This window comes from Taudactylus pleione, unplaced genomic scaffold (genome assembly GCF_031769625.1).
Source record: "Taudactylus pleione unplaced genomic scaffold, aTauple2 ptg000053l, whole genome shotgun sequence".
Taxonomy (NCBI): domain Eukaryota; kingdom Metazoa; phylum Chordata; class Amphibia; order Anura; family Myobatrachidae; genus Taudactylus; species Taudactylus pleione.
In genome coordinates, this window is record NW_028284455.1 from 22,651,375 (window position 1) to 22,672,993 (window position 21,619).

The 21,619-nt window shown below is 41.8% G+C and overlaps 1 protein-coding gene across 3 annotated transcripts in view; it reads right to left on the bottom strand.

Annotated features, from left to right (window-relative positions):
* The window catches only part of NEK10 (NIMA related kinase 10), a 347,660-nt gene that overhangs the window by 103,878 nt on the left and 222,163 nt on the right, over positions 1-21,619 (bottom strand). For all 3 annotated transcript variants that reach the window (XM_088463509.1, XM_088463508.1, XM_088463507.1), the window contains exon 27: positions 1,044-1,221. In XM_088463509.1, the coding sequence (XP_088319635.1) occupies positions 1,044-1,221 (178 nt within the window). The remainder of the gene's footprint in view (positions 1-1,043; positions 1,222-21,619) is intronic.

The following is a 21,619-nucleotide window of genomic DNA, read 5'->3' on the forward strand; positions in this document are numbered from 1 at the left end:
TTTTATACATCCTATTTTCCATACATGTAGGTCCTGCAAGGGGGTATTAATTTACTATGGCATGTGGTAGGGGTATTAACATGGGGGCTATTAATGTTATGTGGCATTGGTGAGGATAATAATACATTTTTTAGGGAATACAAATACAATAAGAGGTCTGTGTAATAAATGTGGGGGGAATAGTAGGGGTTCATGTAGCATTTTCAGTTTATATGAAAGAGAATGAGTAGCAGGGCAGCCTATTGCATTCTAAAGAGATAAACATATAATTTTTATACTCATCACAATGTCATCAGCAGTGCTATGATACCCATATTGCAAAGTGAAGGCTCGTCCATGAACTTGCCTAATGACCAATTGCTCCCACCTATAACATGATGCCCCTTGCACAGCCCCTTTAACTTCCCAATCCATCCTTGGATGGGGCACAGTTGCATTTCACTTCACACCCCAGAAGTCTAAGTATGTCATATAAATTACTGTAACTCCACTTTCTAGTCTTTTACTAATACAACTTTTAAATCTCATGCCTTATTCCAATTTCTCAGTTCGCTCCCAAATGAAATGTACTATTCAATTCAAAACTCTGGTTCTGTCCTTTAGAGCCCTTCATACCCTTGCAGCAATTTATATATTAGATTTTGTGGTATATTTACTAAAGGTCGATTTTAATCGATTTAAAATCGATCATCATCAATGTTGTGTTTCTGGAGATAAATCACACATTTACTAACACTTAAAAAAAAACAAATCTGTCTGTTAGTAATTTGTGATTTAGCCCCAGAAACACCACACCGATGTTAAATTGATTAAAATCGACCTTTAGTAAATATACCCCTAAATTTTCCATCAATTCCATCTTAATGTTCTACAGTAGACTCTACGGTCAGTGATCTGCTATATACATCCCTTACCAACATAATCCTTGTCCTGGACATTCAATACCACCCACAATGTCTAGCTAACATTCTGCCTTCATACCCCATCAAGCAGTCCTTGTTGAGTGAAGCAAGCATGAACCTTAGAATTACTGTAAACATTACCTTTAGCAACGTTATCTACAGAGTAGCTGTGATTTGGGTAAAACACATCAGATCCTTTCTCACAATTGTGTGGGTGTAATAAATCCATGGATATAATTGTACTCTCTGAAATGTCACTCTTGCAGCTCGCTATGTCACTGCTACTGCTGCTGCTCATGCTGGACTTCTCATAGTGATCCTAATATAAAATGAGAAAGAGAGAAGAAGATGTAGAGTTACCTTAAGACATCATTTATAGTTTGATGGAAATTTGCATGTACAGTACAGTAGTCTTGCAAGTCCTTCTCTTGTGTACATCATTTGGGCCACATGTGCAAGGTCTTTTAGCAAGCAGTAATAACTGATTGGTTTGTCCTTATATTTCACCATTGGTCGCAGTCTGACTATGGCCTGTTATTCCTGCGGCTGTACATCTCTGTACACAGCCACTTGCATTGATACGTCTGTGACACTCCCATAACATGCCCACTGAATGGACTATTTTTGAGGGCATTTCTAACCACCGTCCAAGAACACCCACTTTTCCACCACATTTCTGAAACTGTATGTCCCAATCGCGAAAACACCTTTGTGCATACACTCTATGTAACGCATGCCTTGTAGGAGTTTTCAGGCATTTTCACGCATGCACAGTCGCAAAAAAAATCACTAAACTAATGAACATCAGCATAGCAAGCGGGTTGCCCGTGGCTCTGAATCAGACTTTAAATGGACTTGGGGTATTCAACTCGTGGGCCTACAGCTGCTGTGGAACTACTGGAAACATGCCAGCATGTTCTGTCACAGTTTTGCTATTATGTCATGCTGAGATGTTTAGTTCTACAACAGCTGAAGGGTCGCATGATGACTACCCCTATAGTGTTTCAAATAATTTCCAGATCAATTTGTTGCATAACTGAAGAGTTTTGGTCCATTTTGAGCCATCATTATGACATATTATAACTGTATGTCTGCTAGTACACACAAAGGTGGTAGTTTTGCAAGTGATCACAGTATCCGACTGCACAATTAGTAAATAAGAGCTGGTATTACCAGCAGTAGCAACAAGCCATCTCACGGGCCCTGCTGTTAGGCAATGGTGCATGGTCTAGTATGGGGGCATTGCCACGGGCACACTGAAAATGATATCATACAATGTTTGTGAGTGCCATTGCAAAGTGGAGGTGAGCACCGATGGGGGTGTTGGTTCACCTCCATAGCTGTCCCGTGCCCTTGCCAGGCTCCCAAGACAAGCCTGGGTGATCAGTACCTGCACTCCAACTCGTTGCCCCCTGGTACCAGTTGTCAAAGTCAAATTATTGCTTATGATCGTTGTACAATTATTATCTGATGATCTAATCGTCTATGGTCTGACGATGTGTTTTCCACGACGTTACTTTGCATCGTGCAATCCGATACGCTAAACTGCGTATACACAACACACATACACTGATGCACATAACGCACATATATAAATGTATATATACTTATATACACGGACGCTCATATGCATATGCACATACCTACACATGGACGCTCATTTGTATATAGTTGCTATTTCAACACACAAACGCACATATGCGGACACATGTGCAATATGGTTCCCACACTTTATAGTTAATAACCAGTGTTATTAAAGGTATTTTTAGGTAATAATTATGATGTAATATGTACTTAAAAGAGATCTAAAGTTTAGAATATAGTGGACATGTCATGTTTGGTATCATACTAAATCCCTGTTTAATTGCAGACATCCGTATCTATCGGCAAAGAAGTCGCATCATGTGTCCGCTAGTTATGGATGATAGGGAGTTATTGGATAGAAATGTTATAACATGCATGTAGTGTTGTAGCCAGTATTAACCAGTTGTTCGGTGGGAAGCTACACAAAGAAACCGTTGGAGAACTGAGCCATGCCCCTGATGACACCGTATGAATCGACCAATGCCCAGATTATCCAGAAGCAAGAACCAATGGAAACTTGTCAACTAGTCCCTTAGTCCCTTTGTTAACTCTGAACTCTGTAAGGTATATAAGCTGCGTCCCGATCCCAGTGTTCAGACATCTTCTTTGATGATCACATGTTTCTGGATTGATGACTGTATGCTGGGACCAGTGCGCATGCGTATGTATCGGCTGTACTATTTCATTGCTTTTTACTCTAATTGTTAAATCTTTCACCGTGTTTCACCGTGTTACTTTTTCTTTACATAAATAACTTTTTGTGCTTTGGAACCACACGATTGGACTGGAAAGCATTTCTTTCTTAAACGACTTGCAACGCTAAATAGCGACTAGCGACTGTTAGGAATCTATACAGTCATACACACTTTCTATGCCTAAAGCAATGCAAAAGTCACAGACCTTGTTTACAGCACCTGGCAAACATTTCTAAAGAAATCTAATTACATTTGGAAAGAAAGCAAACCAAATGCACATACACCTTTGTGGACTGGGCCATAGAGAAAATGGTAAGTAGTGATTAGACGTGACATAAATGCAAGTGCTATGCTCAGGTGTAGCACACTAACAAGCCTGAACAGTCCAGTTAAATGTACACACTGGGCATGTACCTATATAAACTGTTTGTACCAGGACATGTACAACATTGTCTGCTTATTTGATTGTTAACTCCTACATTTAACCACATACATTGAACAGAACTGACAGTATGTACAGTAGTAGGTTTCCATTAAAATGTATTTCACTTGTACAATCAAAAAGGAGCTATATCATGCCTCCCAACTGTCCCAATGTATGCAGGATAGTCCTGCCACCCAGGAGCCAGGATGTTTGTCCCGGCTGCTGGCACAGCAGAGCATTGGTGAACTAGTGCTGACATCTCCAGAGGAAAAGAAAGATTATGGTGAAGGCCAAGCACTTCAGAAGTGCTGGACATGCCCCTGAGTCATCATGATGCAGCCAATCACCCTATGGGAGAAGGAGTGGCCATGTCCCAGTTTACAAAATGTGAGTTTACAAAATGTGAGTTTTGGGAGGTAGATGTACCAGTGGAGAATGATCCCAAAACTGACAAACACACTGATAAAGAAGAACACATATACTCAACATTGCAAGGGGTGTACACATTTACTTCTGATACATACAGTCACAATGTTTTGGGAACAATTGATACATTTCTCAACGAAACAGAACAGTTTGCAAATGTACATAAACATGACAGATCCGGCCAAATTGTGTCCAACACAGGATGGACATACGCAAAGGTGCATAAATTCTCAACGCGCATGCGCTATATGCAAATCTCACCATTTGTGTCCGTGCAGAGATCAGTGCTACTCAGAATCAGCCCATTAGGACTTATAACAACAAGTAAAGACAGAATCTGATAGCATAGATTATTACAGGGCTTGACAAATCCTGGAGGCCAGGTCGCCATGGCGACCAGATTTTGCTGCCTGGCTACCAGATTTTGCAGGGAGGGCGGAAGCAGACCCTTGTCAGCCCCAGTGCAGATTAGTGTCTGTAGTATTGCAGCGGTCATTTCATGCACAGGAGTGCATGTGCTGAGAGTCGCCTGCGGTGACTGCTGTGTCTGTCTGTCCTGGCCTGCGCTGGCTTCTCCTGTACATCCCATCCTGCACTGGCTCCGCTCTGTCCCAGGCCTACGACGACTCATCCTCTCCATCCCAGGCCTGCTGTGACACCTGCTGTCTGTCCCAGTCTGTGCTTATCCTCCTGTATGTCCCGGCTGTCTGCTGTATCCTAACTCCAGCCGCATAGAGCTCTCCAATAAGAGGGTCTATGTGTGGCCAGGGATTGCAAAGCAGCTTCAGAGGGATCGTGGCGTGACCGTGAGGGAGGCGGCATGTCTGCGGAGGAGTTGTTTGCCTTCCAATTAAGCCAGGCAGATTGAGCGATGCAGCTTATATTAGACAGAGTCCAATCTCTGTATTTTTAGAGGATGTTCCACTAAAGTATTGGCCATGGTAGAGGATAATTGAAAGTAGATTTAGACTGGTCAGCCATCCATGTAAATCTAGTATTATCAGCAAAAAGGTTTCTCTCCTGACGCGTTTCGCATCCACCTGGGAAGCTTTATCAAAGAGCATAAGTATTTAACGTATTATATGCATTTTTATGTTGTGATTTACTTGTTGTAAGTCTAAATGTATTTTTAGGACAATAATTTATAAAGTCATTTTTATTCCAAAAACTGGCACCTTGCTTATTTTTTCTACCATATCCAATTATAGGTGTAGGAGTAAAAAGATCGTTCATTTGATCTGAAATTCATTTGTAAGGTTAAGAGCGCAAAACTATTGTCTGTAAAATTTCATGTTGGTTTATTAGAGCTGGCACAAGCTCTTTTTTGTTTTGCTGCTAGTTGTTATATTTTTTTCAATCAATAAATTAGTGCCTCCCCTTAGTTTTTTTTTCTTTTCCCTGAAGAGTCTAGAAATCTCCCTGATTGAACCTTACCCCCATTATGAAGCTGTTATATAAAAAACCCAGAGAAATATACATTCAAATGAGATTATAAGAATCATTTCCCTGTTTCCCTATAGCTACATGCATTTTCTGAAAATTATCAGTGTGTTTTCATCAGCAAGTAGATCTAACTGCTTTGGGGCTCATTTATATTTGGATATAAATCTTTTTTATGACACGCCTCTCAGATGTAGCAGTACACGCCCTCTTACGGCTGCGCTCATAGGTGTTGTTTTCACAGTCTCACTTAAAGGCTTTTTCAAAAGTAGGCAAGTATGTATTAAGAGCCTAGAATTGGATTTATATACTGTGGCCCTCATTCAGAGCCGTACGCTCTGAGCAGAGCGCACGCTCTGAATGAGGGCCGCCCTCCATAAAAATGGAGCGTCCTCCTGGACGCTCGTATAGCTGTGGGTCACCACCCACAGCCTATACGAGCGTGCATTTTGATGGCCGCGATGGTCGTGACCATCGCGACCATCGAAACTGCGAGCCGGAGCCTGCGGTTGAGGTTTTCAACCGCAAGCTCCGGAGTGATTTTGGCTCTATCAGAGCCAAAATCACTCCCACTGACATCACTAGTGATGTCAGTGGGCCGGCTTCTGACGGGAGGCGTTCCCATGGGAACGCCCCCGTCAGGGAGGCACGCCCCCGGCACACCCACCAAAGGGGGCGTGCTGTCAGTCAACATCGACAGCACGCCCCCTTTGAAGAGACACTACGAGCGAAGGAAAATCCTTCGCTCGTCGCGTCTGGCGCATGCGCACGACGGAGCTCCCTCCGTCGTGCGCATGCTCAGTGCAGAACATCGACCCACTTGCGAGCGGACAGCCTCTCGCGAGTGGGTCTGAATCAGGCCCTGTATTTGCAATTGCACATTCAATTCCCACGGAACATACTGAACAGCTTCTTGAGTTAATGTATAGGAAAGAGATTCATCTATACTATAACATGTCTACACTGACAGAGTATATAAAAGTGTGTAGCTGTCCCAGGGGCATAAGAAACATTTTACCTCTGATCCATCACTAATATAACCCCGCTTACATCAACAAATAGCTCAGTCTAGAAAATATGTTGTCTGCAATATGATTTTGAAATCTATAATTGTCTGCATGCACGCGTATATATTGTATATATATATATATATATATATATATATATATATATATATAACAGTAGACAAACCTTTTAACTAGAAAACTGAACACAAGACAATTATATCTGATAGCTACAGAAGGTCATGATAAACACATAAACACATCTGTACGTTTATCTTGGCAATGAGAACATAACAGTGAAATTGATAGCTGAAGAGGTCAAGAAAATAGAGATGAATGACTTGCATCAATCTAAACAAAAAATAGATATGAATCTTGTTTGTTTCACATTTATACCAACCTATGACCCCCAGTAGTCTCAGGTTTTAAAAGAAAAAGAAAAGAGCAGCGACTGCATAGTTCTGCGGACCCCACACTACCCAACATCTGTGAGGTTCCCCTGCTTTGTACTGTAGAAGGGAAAGCTGATGTACTGTACATTAATAAAATACATTATAAAAATAAAACATTAGAGTAATTTTATGTTTTCTATCATTTGTGATAGCCCATATTAATATATAGTTTTACAAACATTAATTATAGTCAGTATATAATTAGGTGAGTACCAGGTTAGTTTTTTTCAAATGTATCATTAACTGCATCTACTTATAGCAATTCCCTTATAAACTACATTGTATTCGGGATGTAGTTATGTGATCGGCCCCCGCAAGGCCGCCGGTCACAATCCCGATAGCAGATTGCTGGTTAGGGATTTATGCTAGGTAAGTCCGGGGCGCCCGTCCTAATAGCCGCTGGGGGAGGGTTAGGTTTATGGCAGTTAGCAGGGTCAGCGTTAGATTTTGGGGGGGGGGTTAGACACCCCTACGGGGGAGGGTTAGGCACCCCTCTGGGAGGGTTAGGTTTAGGGAGGGGTAAGGGGGGTTAGGTTAGGCACCCCCGGGGAGAGGTTAGGGTTAGGCACTAGGGGGGAGGTTAGAGTTAGGGGGGTGGACATACTTACTTGCCTCTGTTGGGATTTTCATCCTGTCGGGCAGCCGCTGTCGGGATTTGAACCGGCAGCTAAACAGCCGCCGGCATTTCAATCCCATTCCTTGTATGGCAGCCCTTTGCGCACACATGCATTTTGGAATTTTTTGGAAGGTATGTAGGACTTTTGCTGTGCTCTTCAAGTTCTTATGATTTCTAGGGGTATATTTACTAAAGTGCAGGTTTATAGAAGTGGAGTTGTTGCCTATAGCAACTAGAGATGTGCACCAGACTATTTTTGCTGGATTTGGTTTTGGCTTTGATTTGTCGTCCGGTTTTGGATTTGCAAAACCGCCGTGACTGATTTCGGATTTGGATTTGCATTTTTTTTTTTAAATGTACAAAAAAGCTAATCACATAATTTTTACCTTTTTTTTGTTCCTAGACTATTATTAACCTCAATAATATTAATTTCCAGTCATTTCCAGTCAATTTTGATCACCTCACAGCTGCGTGGAGTCAGACTGCTTTTAGGGCCTGATTCAGAGAAGCTCCCTAGATGCGGTCGCTCGCTCCCATTGTATGCAAATCCAGCGCACGCCCAGCAAGGCAGGCGATCGTACGGCAAGGCATTAGCGCGCCCACTATGTCTTGGCGTACGATCACTTTGTGTATGCAGACGCCCACCAGCCATTCATAAGAAGCCCACTTGCACACGTCATCTCCTGGAAGTGCATGAAGACATTGGTACATCGTGCACCATCGGATGCGCTTGAGGTTGACTATACCTTGCCGCAAGCACTGCGAGTACTTCAGTGTATAAATCAACCAGGTGACGTGTACTATGACGCTGCCTATAAATTATGCACGCCTCTGAAACCGCGTTATGATTCTCAGGCACGCCTGAGTTTGCACCTCCACACCTCCGTTTATAATGTCCAGCCCCTGTTACCACCCACAAACGGCTTGACCTGTCACTCAATCAGCTGGGCTGTCTATGCTGGGCAAGTGAGTACTTGCCGATCGCTTGCACTATGATAAATACGCATGCGCACATTGCAAAACATCACTTGCTACGAGCGATCGATTGCTAGTAAATGGGTCTGAATCAGGCTCTTAGTGCACAGTACAAACAAATACAACAAGTTTTATTTTTTAAATTGGCAGCTTGGCTCACACTGCATGGAGTCAGACTGCTTTTACGCACACGCTCTGGGGTAATACAGCGTGCTGGGGTGCAGTGCACAGGGCAACAATTTTATTTTTTAAAACTGGCAGCTTGGCTCACACTGCGTAGAGTCATACCGCTTTTTACACACACACTCTGGGATACTACAGCATACTGGGGTGCAGTGCACAGTACAAGCAAATACAGCAATTTTTATTTATTAAATTGGCAGCTTGGCTCACACTGCGTGGAGTCAGACCGCTTTAACGCACACGCTTTGGGGTAATAGAGCGTACTTTCGTGCATTGCGCAGAACAGTACAAATACAATAATTATTTTTTAAAATCTTTTTTATTTTCTTATTTTTTATTATTTTAAAGTTTTTCTGCTGACAAATATGGAATGACATTGTGAACGAAGTGGGTGGGGCCCGTGGAGTCAGTACAGCACCACTGTGACGGAATTAGACTAATTAGACTAATGGTGGGTACACACTGGGCAATTAAAGTGGACGACTAAACGATAACGATATCTTTATCGTTCAGTCGTCCACTTTATCGTCCATTTTTTACACAAAAACGATGAACGATAATGACGATGCGTGTTCCCGTGGGTCGTTCGTCATCATCGTTCATCGGGATAACATGCAGGCCAACCTGACGATGTCGTCAGGTTGCTGCATGTTGGGGAATGGGGGAAGACAGCCCAGCGCTGAATGATATCAGGGAGCAGGGAGCATATCGTCTAGTGTGTACGCACCATAAGGGAACTGGAAACATCTTGCCACTTAGATGGACATAGTGACAGCACAGCCCCATAGAGATGGACACGGCCCCAGCAGCATATGGTCATCAATATACAGATTTAGAGTTGGACATTCTTTCATACAAATTGTGTGTGATATGATATTTGAGCTAGTGCAAGAAAAAGTTACCACGCTTAGGACATCAATAGAAAAATATGGGTGTCATTTTGCCCAGGCACCTTCATTATATGCAGACTGCTTTCGTGCCTGGAAAAGCAACAGTTATCAGAACTGGTGGGTATGCAGTTCCAGAAATGTTTGATTGCAAGCACTGGGCCCCCATTGGACTATCATTATCAGTGGCGTATCTATAATGGGTGCAGTGTGTGCGGGGCACAGGGGCCCCCGGGTCCAGGGGGGCCCCGCACTGCACACACTGCACTCATATTTTTTTTAAACTTACCTGTCCGAGGTCCCACGTCGGGTGTCACTGCTCCTCAGAACACCGGAAAAATGGCTACCGCGGCCATTTTCCGGTGTTCTGCGCATGCACACTAGACTCCGGGCACTAGAGTGTTTAGCATAGTGCTCAATAACCCCTATTTCAAGTTCAGTTTGCTCTTTAATGTAATCTACAAAGTTATTATGTACCAAACAAAAAAGTAAGGATCCTTTATCTTAAAAACCACCAGAAAAATATATGACGATTGTTTATTTTCCAAAAACACTCCAAAGTAGGTGTAATAGCCTACTACTACTTTCTTCATTGTGCTACTTTTCCCTGAATTTTGCGACTTAGGGGTGATTCAGTAGTGGATGGAATTGCAAAGCTACACACAAGCAGCTTTGCAATTCCGTCCTTGCAAATACAGCAATAAGTGTCTGACACCCCCTGCTGCATTTGCGATCCCAGCACTGCAAACAAGGTTGTAAGCTGGGATAACCATTGCAACCATTGGTCACAATGGTGGACGGCACTGGCCAGTAGAGTAAGCCTCAGCTTATGCAGGCTGGCCAGCTTGCGAGACCAGAAAACTGTGTCCATGGACGCAGATCCTGGCTTTCCCACCCCCGAAAATGGGGACAACACGCCCCCATTTCAGGGAACGCAGCCGTCTCCACCCCCGCACTGCACCACATGAGCAGAACGGATCCTGCGAAAATGCAGATTCCCGATAATCTGGAAATTGCATTCAGTATTGCTGAATTGGCCCCTTAGTTCACAAATAATGTTGTAGGTGCTTAGAATTACTTTTTTTACTCACAAAGAAATTGGTATAAAGTTGAGATGAGCGGGTTCAGGGCCTGATTCAGAGCCGGACGCTATTTGCGCTCGCTCGTTCAGAAAAAGGGGCCGGCTATTTAAATTGAGCGCTCGCTCTTTGCGGTCTGTTGACGCCTCTATGTGTGAGCGAGCAAACGAAACATGCGCTCGCTATTTTGTAAAGACGCCCCCTGGCCGCTCGCATCCTACGTCATCTCCACTATTTATTAGATTAATCGAGTACATCGAAAGGCGTATGAACTGCTCGCAGTGCTTGTGGTAGGATTCTCCTACCGCAATCATGCGAACAGTTCAGGCTAAGAGACAACCAAGTGACGTGGCCGATGACGCTGCTTTGTTAATTATGCACACCCTTAAAACGCCCGTTTTGACCGTTTGGCACGCCTGTGTTCGGATCTCCACTCCCCGTTTTCAAGCACCTTCCCCTGTTACCACCCACAAACATCCTGTCACTCAAATTAGCAGGCACTCGCTATTTTGCGAGCGCTCGATTTCCAACCGCACTGACTGGTTGGTGCATGCGCATTACGACCCATACGCATGCGCAGATGTGCGAACATTGCTCGGAGCGAACAAGCGGCCGCTTACGAGCGGCTCTGAATCACGCCCTCAGTTTCCTTAAACTGAACTCACCCAATTTTCAGGTTTCCGTCGTGATCCGAGTCTCTACTCGCAAAAAGAGGCAAAACATAATCTTCCCGGTGTCAGATCTCGTGTATTTTGGATTGCATATATAGAGTCCCTCTCTCGTGTTCCAGCGCCATTTTACACTGAAGATCTGAAGGAGGGTGTGGGCAGGTAGGGCTCTTAGATGTGATTGTAAAAAAAAACAGAAAGTCGTTAGCAGCAACTAAAACATGGTTGCACACAGTGTACCTAAAGCCTGTAAAGTCAGGAGCACTGTGTCTGTGGACTTAGGTAGCATTGTGTTCAAGGGGCACAGAGTCTGTGTGTAATAAAAAACAAATTTTTTTTAAAACAAATTGTGTTTGTTCAGACAGGCCAGGCAGTGGCACTGTGTTTAACAACAATAACAGTCAGTAGGTGTCATGCCACCGTGTTAATATCAGCGTTGTGAGTCGCACTCTTGTGGATATTTGTTAAAAAATACAAGCCAAAAACTATTTTTTTTTTTAAACTTGCATGTGTTCAGACAGGCCAGGCAGTGGTACTGTGTTAAACGACAATAACGTTGAGTAGGTACCATGCCACCACGTTAATAACAGCTATGTGAGTCAATATGGCTCACGATCAGTTTATAGAAGAGCAGGAGCAGCAATCAAGTTAGCGATGCAACTGCTTCCAGTATTGATGATACTAATCATTCAACATCTACTAAAGCTGGCGGTCATGGGCATACACAGGGCACCTAAAATCAAAGCAATATTTCAAAATGTTAAAGAAAAAGCATCATCTCTAATAATAAAGGGAAAATTCCTGTCGAAAAATATAAAATTGCCAACATGCCATACACCACACGCAGTGGCAAGGAAAGGCTAAGACTTTCGCCTTAACCACCTAGGAACCACATCATTTGCAGCAAGTTCATGCAAAGTTTTTGAAAATTATGCCCCAGTAATGACACGCAGTCCAGCATCAGCTAGCTCCCTTCTCTCAGCTAGAACCCAGCACCTGCAATCTCCACCACCAACACCTTCATCATCAATTTTCTAAATGATCGAAGGTAGTCCTGGATCAAATTTGCAAAGGCTGACTCCTCCCCTATCCAGGATTCCTTAGAAGAATCCTTGAGCACTACGTCTTCTGCTGCTGCTGGGGTTGAATCTTCATCCCAGAAAGTGACCAAGAAGACTACTAATAGTTTTAAAAAAATGACTGTAAAAGAATCCTTTGCAAATATCCTGATTAAACCTTTGCACAATCCTGCCTATAAACCGCTAGACAATCCTGCCTATAAACCTCTAGACAATCCTGCCTATAAACCTCTAAAACATAAATAGCGCTAAGTAGCGCTATGACCAGTCGCACACCCCAATAAATGCTATCAGATTTTGGCACTTGTGGTCCAACGCACAAAAGTTATTACTCAAGAAAAGTACAGATAGTTACACGTTGTGATCTAATATAATAAGTGCAAATAAATTATACAGTCACAAGGTACAGTCGATACATATGCAAGCACTCTGAAACCAGATCCCAGCATCAAGAGGAAACCTCCATCAACAGCAAAGCAGGAAGACTGAGCTTCCAGTTTCAGAGCGACTACATATATACCCTTACCGTGATAAGCAATACAATAAAACACGTTGGCATGTTCCCATTGGTTCTTCTTCCTGCTTCTTCTGTTACGGTACAATTCATAGGTCAGTGTAAAGATCACAATCCAGCCTCACAGCCATTGTGTCCACTTTCCTGCTGCATAGTAATCTAATCTGGTTACATTACAAAATACATTTTAATGCCTAACTCTAATATAGTTCATAATTCGCAGACACATGTTACGATATCCCCGCCGATGGATCTGGAGATCTGCAAAGACACAGTAGTTTAGAACGGTACCAAACAGGGTCCACTTATCACGTACTAAAACATAGTTATCATAAAACATACATTTCCCAGCATTGCAAATAAGAGTAAAATCTTGATAAATAAACTTTATTAATGCGGAACCTTTTTTATGTAATTGTGTAATATGTGAGCAATTGGAATATGAGGAAAGGACGCTAGTTAGCGCTGTGCGGGTTTGCGTTCGTGTGTATGAAATAGCAACTATATATATATATCTCTCTATAAATTTCTTGGTTTTGACATTATTTGTCTGGATTTACAAAAATGACAGGCAATGGGGTTTTACACAGATGATCAAACGATGTCTAATAAAATCACAAAGGCAAGGCTAATTCATTTAAGCCTCAAACATAAATACAATGGTTTATTTAGCTTAAACCACATCAGATACTAACGGCCTACAATGGCTATCCATAGCTTAAATGCCTAACAATGGCTTCCTAATTCACTCTGTCTGAGTATATCAATGTCTGTATTGTGGTTCAATTTTCATAGGCATACTGTTGTGTGTGAAGAGCAAATGCTCACTGTATCTTTGTATATTCTTTAATCACTTGTCACAGACAAATCCACAAAACCCCTCTTGTCAACCCTGTATGTTTAATGTAAGGATTTTATTTTAGTTATAGCTAAAATGGCATTTTGCGACTAGTTGTAAAATGGCGTCTAGTTTGCCATTCGCAAGATGGCGTCGTGCAGATTCTGATTGTAAACAGATTCTGTCTTAGCCAATTATACGGCTTCGACAGTCCACCCTTTGATAGCCAATCAAACGCTATCACAACCTATTTTGAATCTGTTTAGCCATGCATGAGAATATACCATTTAATGTTATTATGGTATTACACAGTTTGGTCATTTGAACCATTCGATAATGCATCTCAAGGAGGGTAAAACAACCCTTATACACCCTCAAGGGACCATTGGCAGGATGTGGGAACTCATCTTACCTATAAAGGAAGTTTGGAAAGGGGGATTGGGACTGCGTTACCTTAGATGACTTAAAATAACTTAAACTATATATTTATTCACAACCTCACAAATTCAGATTACATTGTCATACAGTACATTGTAACTCAGGATTGTAATACAGTTCTTCCTTAATATTGGTATCCATATCTCTTAACAATTTACTGTACTAAAATTGGTCAGACACTCCCCTGATTTGGTATGACACTCCTTCTCTCTATTCCACTCCATTAATACCAGCATCAGCTCCCATCTCCTCTCATCTGCCCTCCGCCACAGAAACCAGAAATCCCCAGGCAAACCAAGATGATGGGAACTCTGGAAGAAAAATACAACAAAATGAACACAGCAGAACAATCCCTTGCTGCAACACTGATCTACAATTTTTTTTCAGCTCAGATATCTCACTGCTTTTTTAATCCTCCCGGAATAGGCTCGCAATTGACAGATCAACGTCGTCTGCCTCGACTCCGCCCTGTATCTCCACCGGTTGGTTGACCTTTCTACAATAAGTGGAATGGACCCAGGTATCTCTCTCGGCCACCGTCAAGGATGTGGTATTCATCAGCAACACCTGATACGGACCTTTCCACTGATCTATCAGACAACCTGAGCTTAAAAAAAATAATTTTGGATCAAATTCTCCAGTTTTGACATCATGACAGTTTGTTTATGACAACTCCCGTCCGTGTAAAATGTCACATCTACATTCTCTAAAGGTGTATATGTCAGGTCTTGCAGTAAAGGTCTGGTTCAGATATTCCATACAATCATGTGCATCACTATGCCCGCTGAACTCACTTTTTTCCGCCAGCAACTCGTCTCCATCCACCCTTTGTGCATCACGTTGCACATATGGTAAATACGTTGCTGGGATTAACGTATTGCATCATTTAACGGTGATGTTTGCAGGTGCTGTTAGAGCTAGTTCCCATTTGGTGAATCTAGCTGAAGTGTCTGGTTTGGGCAGAGTTCAGCAGAGCAGATACAGCATGGGGAGTATAGACAATCATATCATGGCCCAATACCATGTCCTCACTTTTACTGACCAATAGAGCAGTTGCTGCGACACTTCTTAAACACATTGGGAGTGATCTTGCCACAGTGTCCAATTGTGCACTGTAGTATGCTAGAATCAAAAGGTTTTTTCATAGTCCGGTATTCCTAATGCAGGCAATATCCCAAGTATTTAACTCTGGGCTGGCACGGCTGTAGTTTGTCCTTAGCAACCTTGTGTCCTGTTTGCGAGAGATGAAGCAACAAAAGTTTAGTATCATTTAAGCATGACATAAATGAATCAGAACATAGCAATAAATTGTCCACATATTATATTAGAACAGATCCATTGGCAGGTTGAAAAGATTGTAAACAGTCGTGTAAGGCCTGGGAAAAGATACTGGGGCTGTCTATGAAACCCTGGGGTAATCGTGTCCATGTGTGGTTGGAGCAGTAGGGAAAGATTGTGGATGAGGATAGTATAGGGTTTGTGGTTGGATATGATAAGTGGGATAGGGTTGTGTTTGTGGCTGAATGGGGTTTGTGAGGGCATGTAGCTGTGCAGGTGCTTGTGTGTTTGACGGCTGTGATGGTGCATTCATTGCTTCTAAAGCTAGAATACTAACAGCCATTAGCTTCTTGCTCTGGGCCTCTCTCTTTTTTAGAATGTTCTTATCATGTTCAATAGCGGACTCCCTGATGGTGTCTACGGTATCTCCCCTCCAGCCCGGTAGTGAGGTCTGTAATTGGGTCTTTAGATTGCCTTTAAGACCATCCATAAGCACTGTGATAACCATTTCCCTGTAATGAGCACTATCTTTAATATCTTCTATCCCAGTGTACTGGGTGATAGCTTGCAGAGCTCGGGTACTGTAATCCTCTGCAGACTCATTCTCTTTTTGTTTTATAGTGAAAATTTTACTCCAGTCAACTTCTATTGGAAAATATTCACCTAATTGAGTTATGCGTGTAATGTTACCTTGGTTTTCCTCGTCTGTTAAGGGACCATCTCCATCCAATACGCAATCCGTGATAAACTTTTTCACGTCAATATTATGAGGAAGACAATCCCTTAACACCACTCGCCAATTTTTATTAGTTGGTTCGTGAGAATAACCCAAATTTTTCAAGAATCTTTGGCATTTCGCTAATTCCTTTTTAGGATCAGGGAAATCGTTCATTATGGAGTTTAGCTCAGCTCTTGTCCAAGGACAATGCATTGCGACAGTCCTTGTGGGCAATGCACCATTCGCATCCGCATTCCCATTGGGAATGGTTATTGTCCGGATGGGATGGAGACCGGCCACATTATTACCTTAGACCTTACCACCGAGCTGGGGATTCAACCTATTACTGCTACGTATAACAACTTCCTCTATGTGTGCAGCGGAAGATAACACTTCCTGCACTACCACTGAAGATGGGACTACCATTTGTGCTTGTTGTGATGGTGCATCTAACATGTGTACAGCATGGGAAATGGCAGACATAGCAACAGGTTCATCATCAGCATCATAAACATTTTCCTTGTGATTGCTTAAGAGAGGGTACAGGTTACTTGTTACATTTTTATGGGTTTTTACATCGACTGTACCTGCACCTCCATCCGCATAGGGTGGTGGTGGTGTGCGTGAACTATTGGTACTACCTTCCGCAATGCTACCTTGCGGTGCGTGCGCGATATGGAGCGATGCGTATGCGATACTGTTTAGCGTTGCATGCGCATTACCCTGTGGTGTGCACGTGATGCAGGTTTGCGCCGTGTGCACACTACTCTGTGGTGTGCACGTGACGCTGGTTTGCATCGCGTGCACACCCTTAAGCCATGTCTCCCCCTCGCACTGCCACAGTTTTAAACAATCGTTATACTTTATCTTTTTCACTCGAGAATGCATCAAACAGATGTGAGCTCGGACATTGTTCAATATCTCCTTATCAAAGCTACCAATTCTAGGAAACAGCCTAGCACTCTTCCTCGTCATATTAAACCATAAATCACAATACCTGGTTGCATTGGCACCGTACTTAGTATGCATAATATGCCGTGCTGACCCAAGCGGCCTTTCTAACAGCAGCAAATCATCTAACATCTCTACTGTTTGCTTGGCCCCCATCCTGGGAGAACCCTAAGTTTTTCAATAAAGATTTAAACTGGCGAAAGACACTCAAGATACTTTCACTTACCGATGGAAGCTAATTTCTAGATGCTCCTACTCACCTATGGAAGCTAAATTCTAGATGCTCCCACTCACCTATCGAAGCTAATTTCTAGATGTTCCCACTCACCTATCGAAGCTAATTTCTAGATGCTCCCACTCACCTATGGAAGCTAATTTCTAGATGCTCCCACTCACATATGGAAGCTAAGTTTTAGATGCTCCCACTCACCTATGGAAGCTAATTTCTAGATGCTCCCACTCACCTATTATCTCTCAGTTCACAATCACAAGTTTCCAGTGTGGCTCAAATACAATGCTCAAATAACTCAACCTAATTGCTAAACACTGCAATCACACTGAGAGCCGGTCCCTACAACAAAGACAACATGTACACCTGCTGATGTGTATAGAACGGTAGCTACTACCAAGCAGCTAGGCTAACTCCTGCACCTAGCCCTTAAGGATCATACAATACGCTTAACCTTTTAGGAACCACGTTACACCTTAAACCAACAAATGCTCACTGTTACACACTCTTTTCCTGCGCAGAAAAATATACGTTCTCCCAGAGTATGGCAACACTGATCGAGATACTTACAATAATGTTAACTATCAATAACACAATGCAATTTCAACAGCTTTGTTCAAAACACGGGGCAGCACTATCGGATACGTGTACGCTATTATGCGACTGGTCGCATACACAATAATGCGACTTCCCCTTTAAACATACAATTCTATCAACGAGGGAAAATAAACTTTTTCCTTCCTTGTCCCTGGATTCTAATCAGCACTCCTTTTAAACAATAACCGGCAGTGCTCTCTCAGCAACAAAATGGTAACAGGCGACGGCTAAATGCATCTCCTGTTATGGCTTCTCCACCCTTTTGCTGAGAGACAACTGACCGATTTTTACCGTGTATCAGATAGCGTGATTCACACTGTGAGCCTCCAACTGTTATATCCTGATTAAACCTTTGCACAATCCTGCCTATAAACCGCTAGACAATCCTGCCTATAAACCTCTAGACAATCCTGCCTATAAACCTCTAAAACATAAATAGTGCTAAGTAGCGCTATGACCAGTCGCACACCCCAATAAATGCTCTCAGACTTTGGCACTTGTGGTCCAACGCACAAAAGTTATTATTCAAGAAAAGTACAGATAGTTACACGCTGTGATCTAATATAATAAGCGCAAATAAATTATACAGTCACAAGGTACAGTCGATACATACGCAAGCACTCTGGAACCAGATCCTGGCATCAAGATGAAACCTCCGTCAACAGCAAAGCAAGAAGACTGAGCTTCCAGTTTCAGAGCGACTACATATATACCCTTACCGTGATAAGCAATACAATAAAACACGTTGGCATGTTCCCATTGGTTCTTCTTCCTGCTTCTTCTGTTACGGTACAATTCATAGGTCAGTGTAAAGATCACAATCCAGCCTCTAAGAGCCCATTGTGTCCACTTTCCTGCTGCATAGTAATCTAATCTGTTTACATTACAAAATACATTTTAATGCCTAACTCTAATATAGTTCATAATTCGCATACACATGTTACGATATCCCCACCGACGGATCTGGAGATCTGCAAAGACACAGTAGTTTAGAACGGTACCAAACATGGTCCACTTATCATGTACTAAAACATAGTTATCATAAAACATACATTTCCCAGCACTGCAAAGAAGAGTAAAATCTTGGTAAATAACCTTAATTAATGCAGAACCTTTTTTATGTAATTGTGTAATATGTGAGCATTAGGAATATAAGAAAAGGACGCTAGTTAGCGCTATGGGGGGTATGCGTTCATGTGTATGAAATAGCAACTGTATGTGTATATATATATATATCTATGAATTTCTTGGTTTTGACATTATTTGTCTGGATTTACAAAAAAACGATGTCTAATGAAATCACAAAGGCAAGGCTAATTCGTTTAAGCCTCAGACATAAATACAATGGTTTATTTAGCTTAAACCACATCAGATACTAACGGCCTACAATGGCTATCCATAGCTTAAATGCCTAACAATGGTTTCTTAATTCACTCTGTCTGAGTATATCAATGTCTGTATTGTGGTTCAGTTTTCATAGGCATACTGTTCTGTGGGCAGAGCAAATGCTTACTGTATCTTTGTATATTCTTTAATCACTTGTCACAGACAAATCCACAAAACCCGTCTTGTCAACCCTGAATGTTTAATGTAAGGATTTTATTTTAGTTATAGCTAAAATGGCATTTTGCGACTAGTTGTAAAATGGCGTCTAGTTTGCCATTCGCAAGAAGGCGTCGTGCAGATTCCGATTGTAAGCAGATTCTGTCTTAGCCAATTATCTGGCTTTGACAGGAAGCACGTATGAAAGCTGCCATCCAGTTGCGGATCACTGAAGCCATGATGGCTATGCCAGTATTAGATTTGCATCAAACAAAATATATACAGACCCTCCAACATGACCCGTTCCATTAGGTACAAAATGCTCTGCTCCTGGACTTCCCTTTTAATGTATGATTGCAGCCACCTGTGCTGACACACCTGTCTCATCAATTACCTAGTTCAACACAGGTGACTGCAATCATACATTAGGTGGGAAGTCCAGGAGCAGAGCATTGTGCACCTAATGTCATGTTGGAGGTTAGGATATATATATATTATATATTACACCCATGCTCCAACCAATGGAAGGTGCAGCTCAAAAAGACAGTGACCAACACATGTCGCACAATAATACAGATATAAATATACACAAAATTGAGCGCTCCTTCTCTGAATGATACGCAATAGTCACTTAAAATCAGTCCAATATTCCTGATAAAATCCAGGGCTTCTTTTAGAAGAAATTGCTTCTTAATGCATTCTTCTTCAAAGGGAAAAAAGTTTCTATGTATATATATATATATATAGTTATATGTCCATATATACAGTATTTTTCTTATTTCAATACACTTGTATACACCCCTTCAGTGTCAGACAGCACCTCCAAAAAAAAAAAATAAGAGTTTAAACGAGTGCATCTTGTAGCTATGCATATACAAATGAGAATTAGCAAACAGAATGTGGGGCATGTTAGATCAGTCCCACATATATGATGCATATTATATGTATCACAATAACTTAAAATAAATCTAACAATAATCATGGATCTAGCATGTTTTCAAGGTTCCATAAGCGTTAACATATTTAGTTCACAACACACATATCAGGGGACATATAACTCGCTATTGTTCACACATATGCCAAAACAGTATAGAGAAGAAACAAACAAGGGTATTCAATATGGAGCGAAAAGTCATTTTTTGCGATAATTTCGCACCGATGATATCATTTTCGCTGGTTTTGGTTTTACACCGTATTCAATTTCAAAGACTTTTCGCAGGTTCGAAAAGTCTTTGAAAAAAAACAGGGATAACTTTTCACCACTGAATAGGTGGCGAAAAAGTGCAGAATTGGGGTTTAGGGGTGCAGGTTTAAAAAAAATAGCCTGCATCCCTGGGAATGTCATTTTAAAATAAACTGTGTCAAAAAAAGTAAAAAAAAAAAAATAGGGACACCCCCAAAAAAATATTTTAAATTTGGAGTAAAAAAAAAAAAAGTGTTTAAAAATAGGGAAATAGGTTCAGGGCTATTCTGCAAATATGCGGCAGGTGTATTCTAGAACAGGCTATTAGCAGAATTAAAAAAAAAAGACTTTAGGGACTTAAAAAATTGCTAGAACCCATTTTCATGTACCCCAAATTTGATGGGACCACTTAAAAAAACGAAAAAAAAAAACCTAAGTGCTCTTCTGCATTACTTCTTCAATGTCGGGAAAAAAAAACACCTGCAGCCGCTATTTAAATCCCCGACTTTCATTTGCAGGCTAAAACCGGGGTACCCATAGTGATCCCCCATGTTTTTACAGCTTTAGGGGGGTCCTACAATTTATTCCAGGAAATTTTGTTTTTTTACGCAGATCCCACTTGGCAGGTTCCCGTTTTCGTAGCTTTTATATTGAATACGGGGATAAAGCGGGCGTGCGCCTGATACTTTATCCCTGGAAAATCTCCGATGTGGAGCGAAAAGTCCAGCACGGACTTTTCGCTCCCATATTGAATACCCCTCAAAGTATTATATTAAATAGAGTTCAATCATCCTTATTTAACTGTTATATAAATGAATGAGCTCAAATAATCTATATCGTTCTCTCTAATTCATAGAGGTAACTAATAGGCATATACACCAGTATACATCTTTAATAATTGTAATAACAGTTTATTA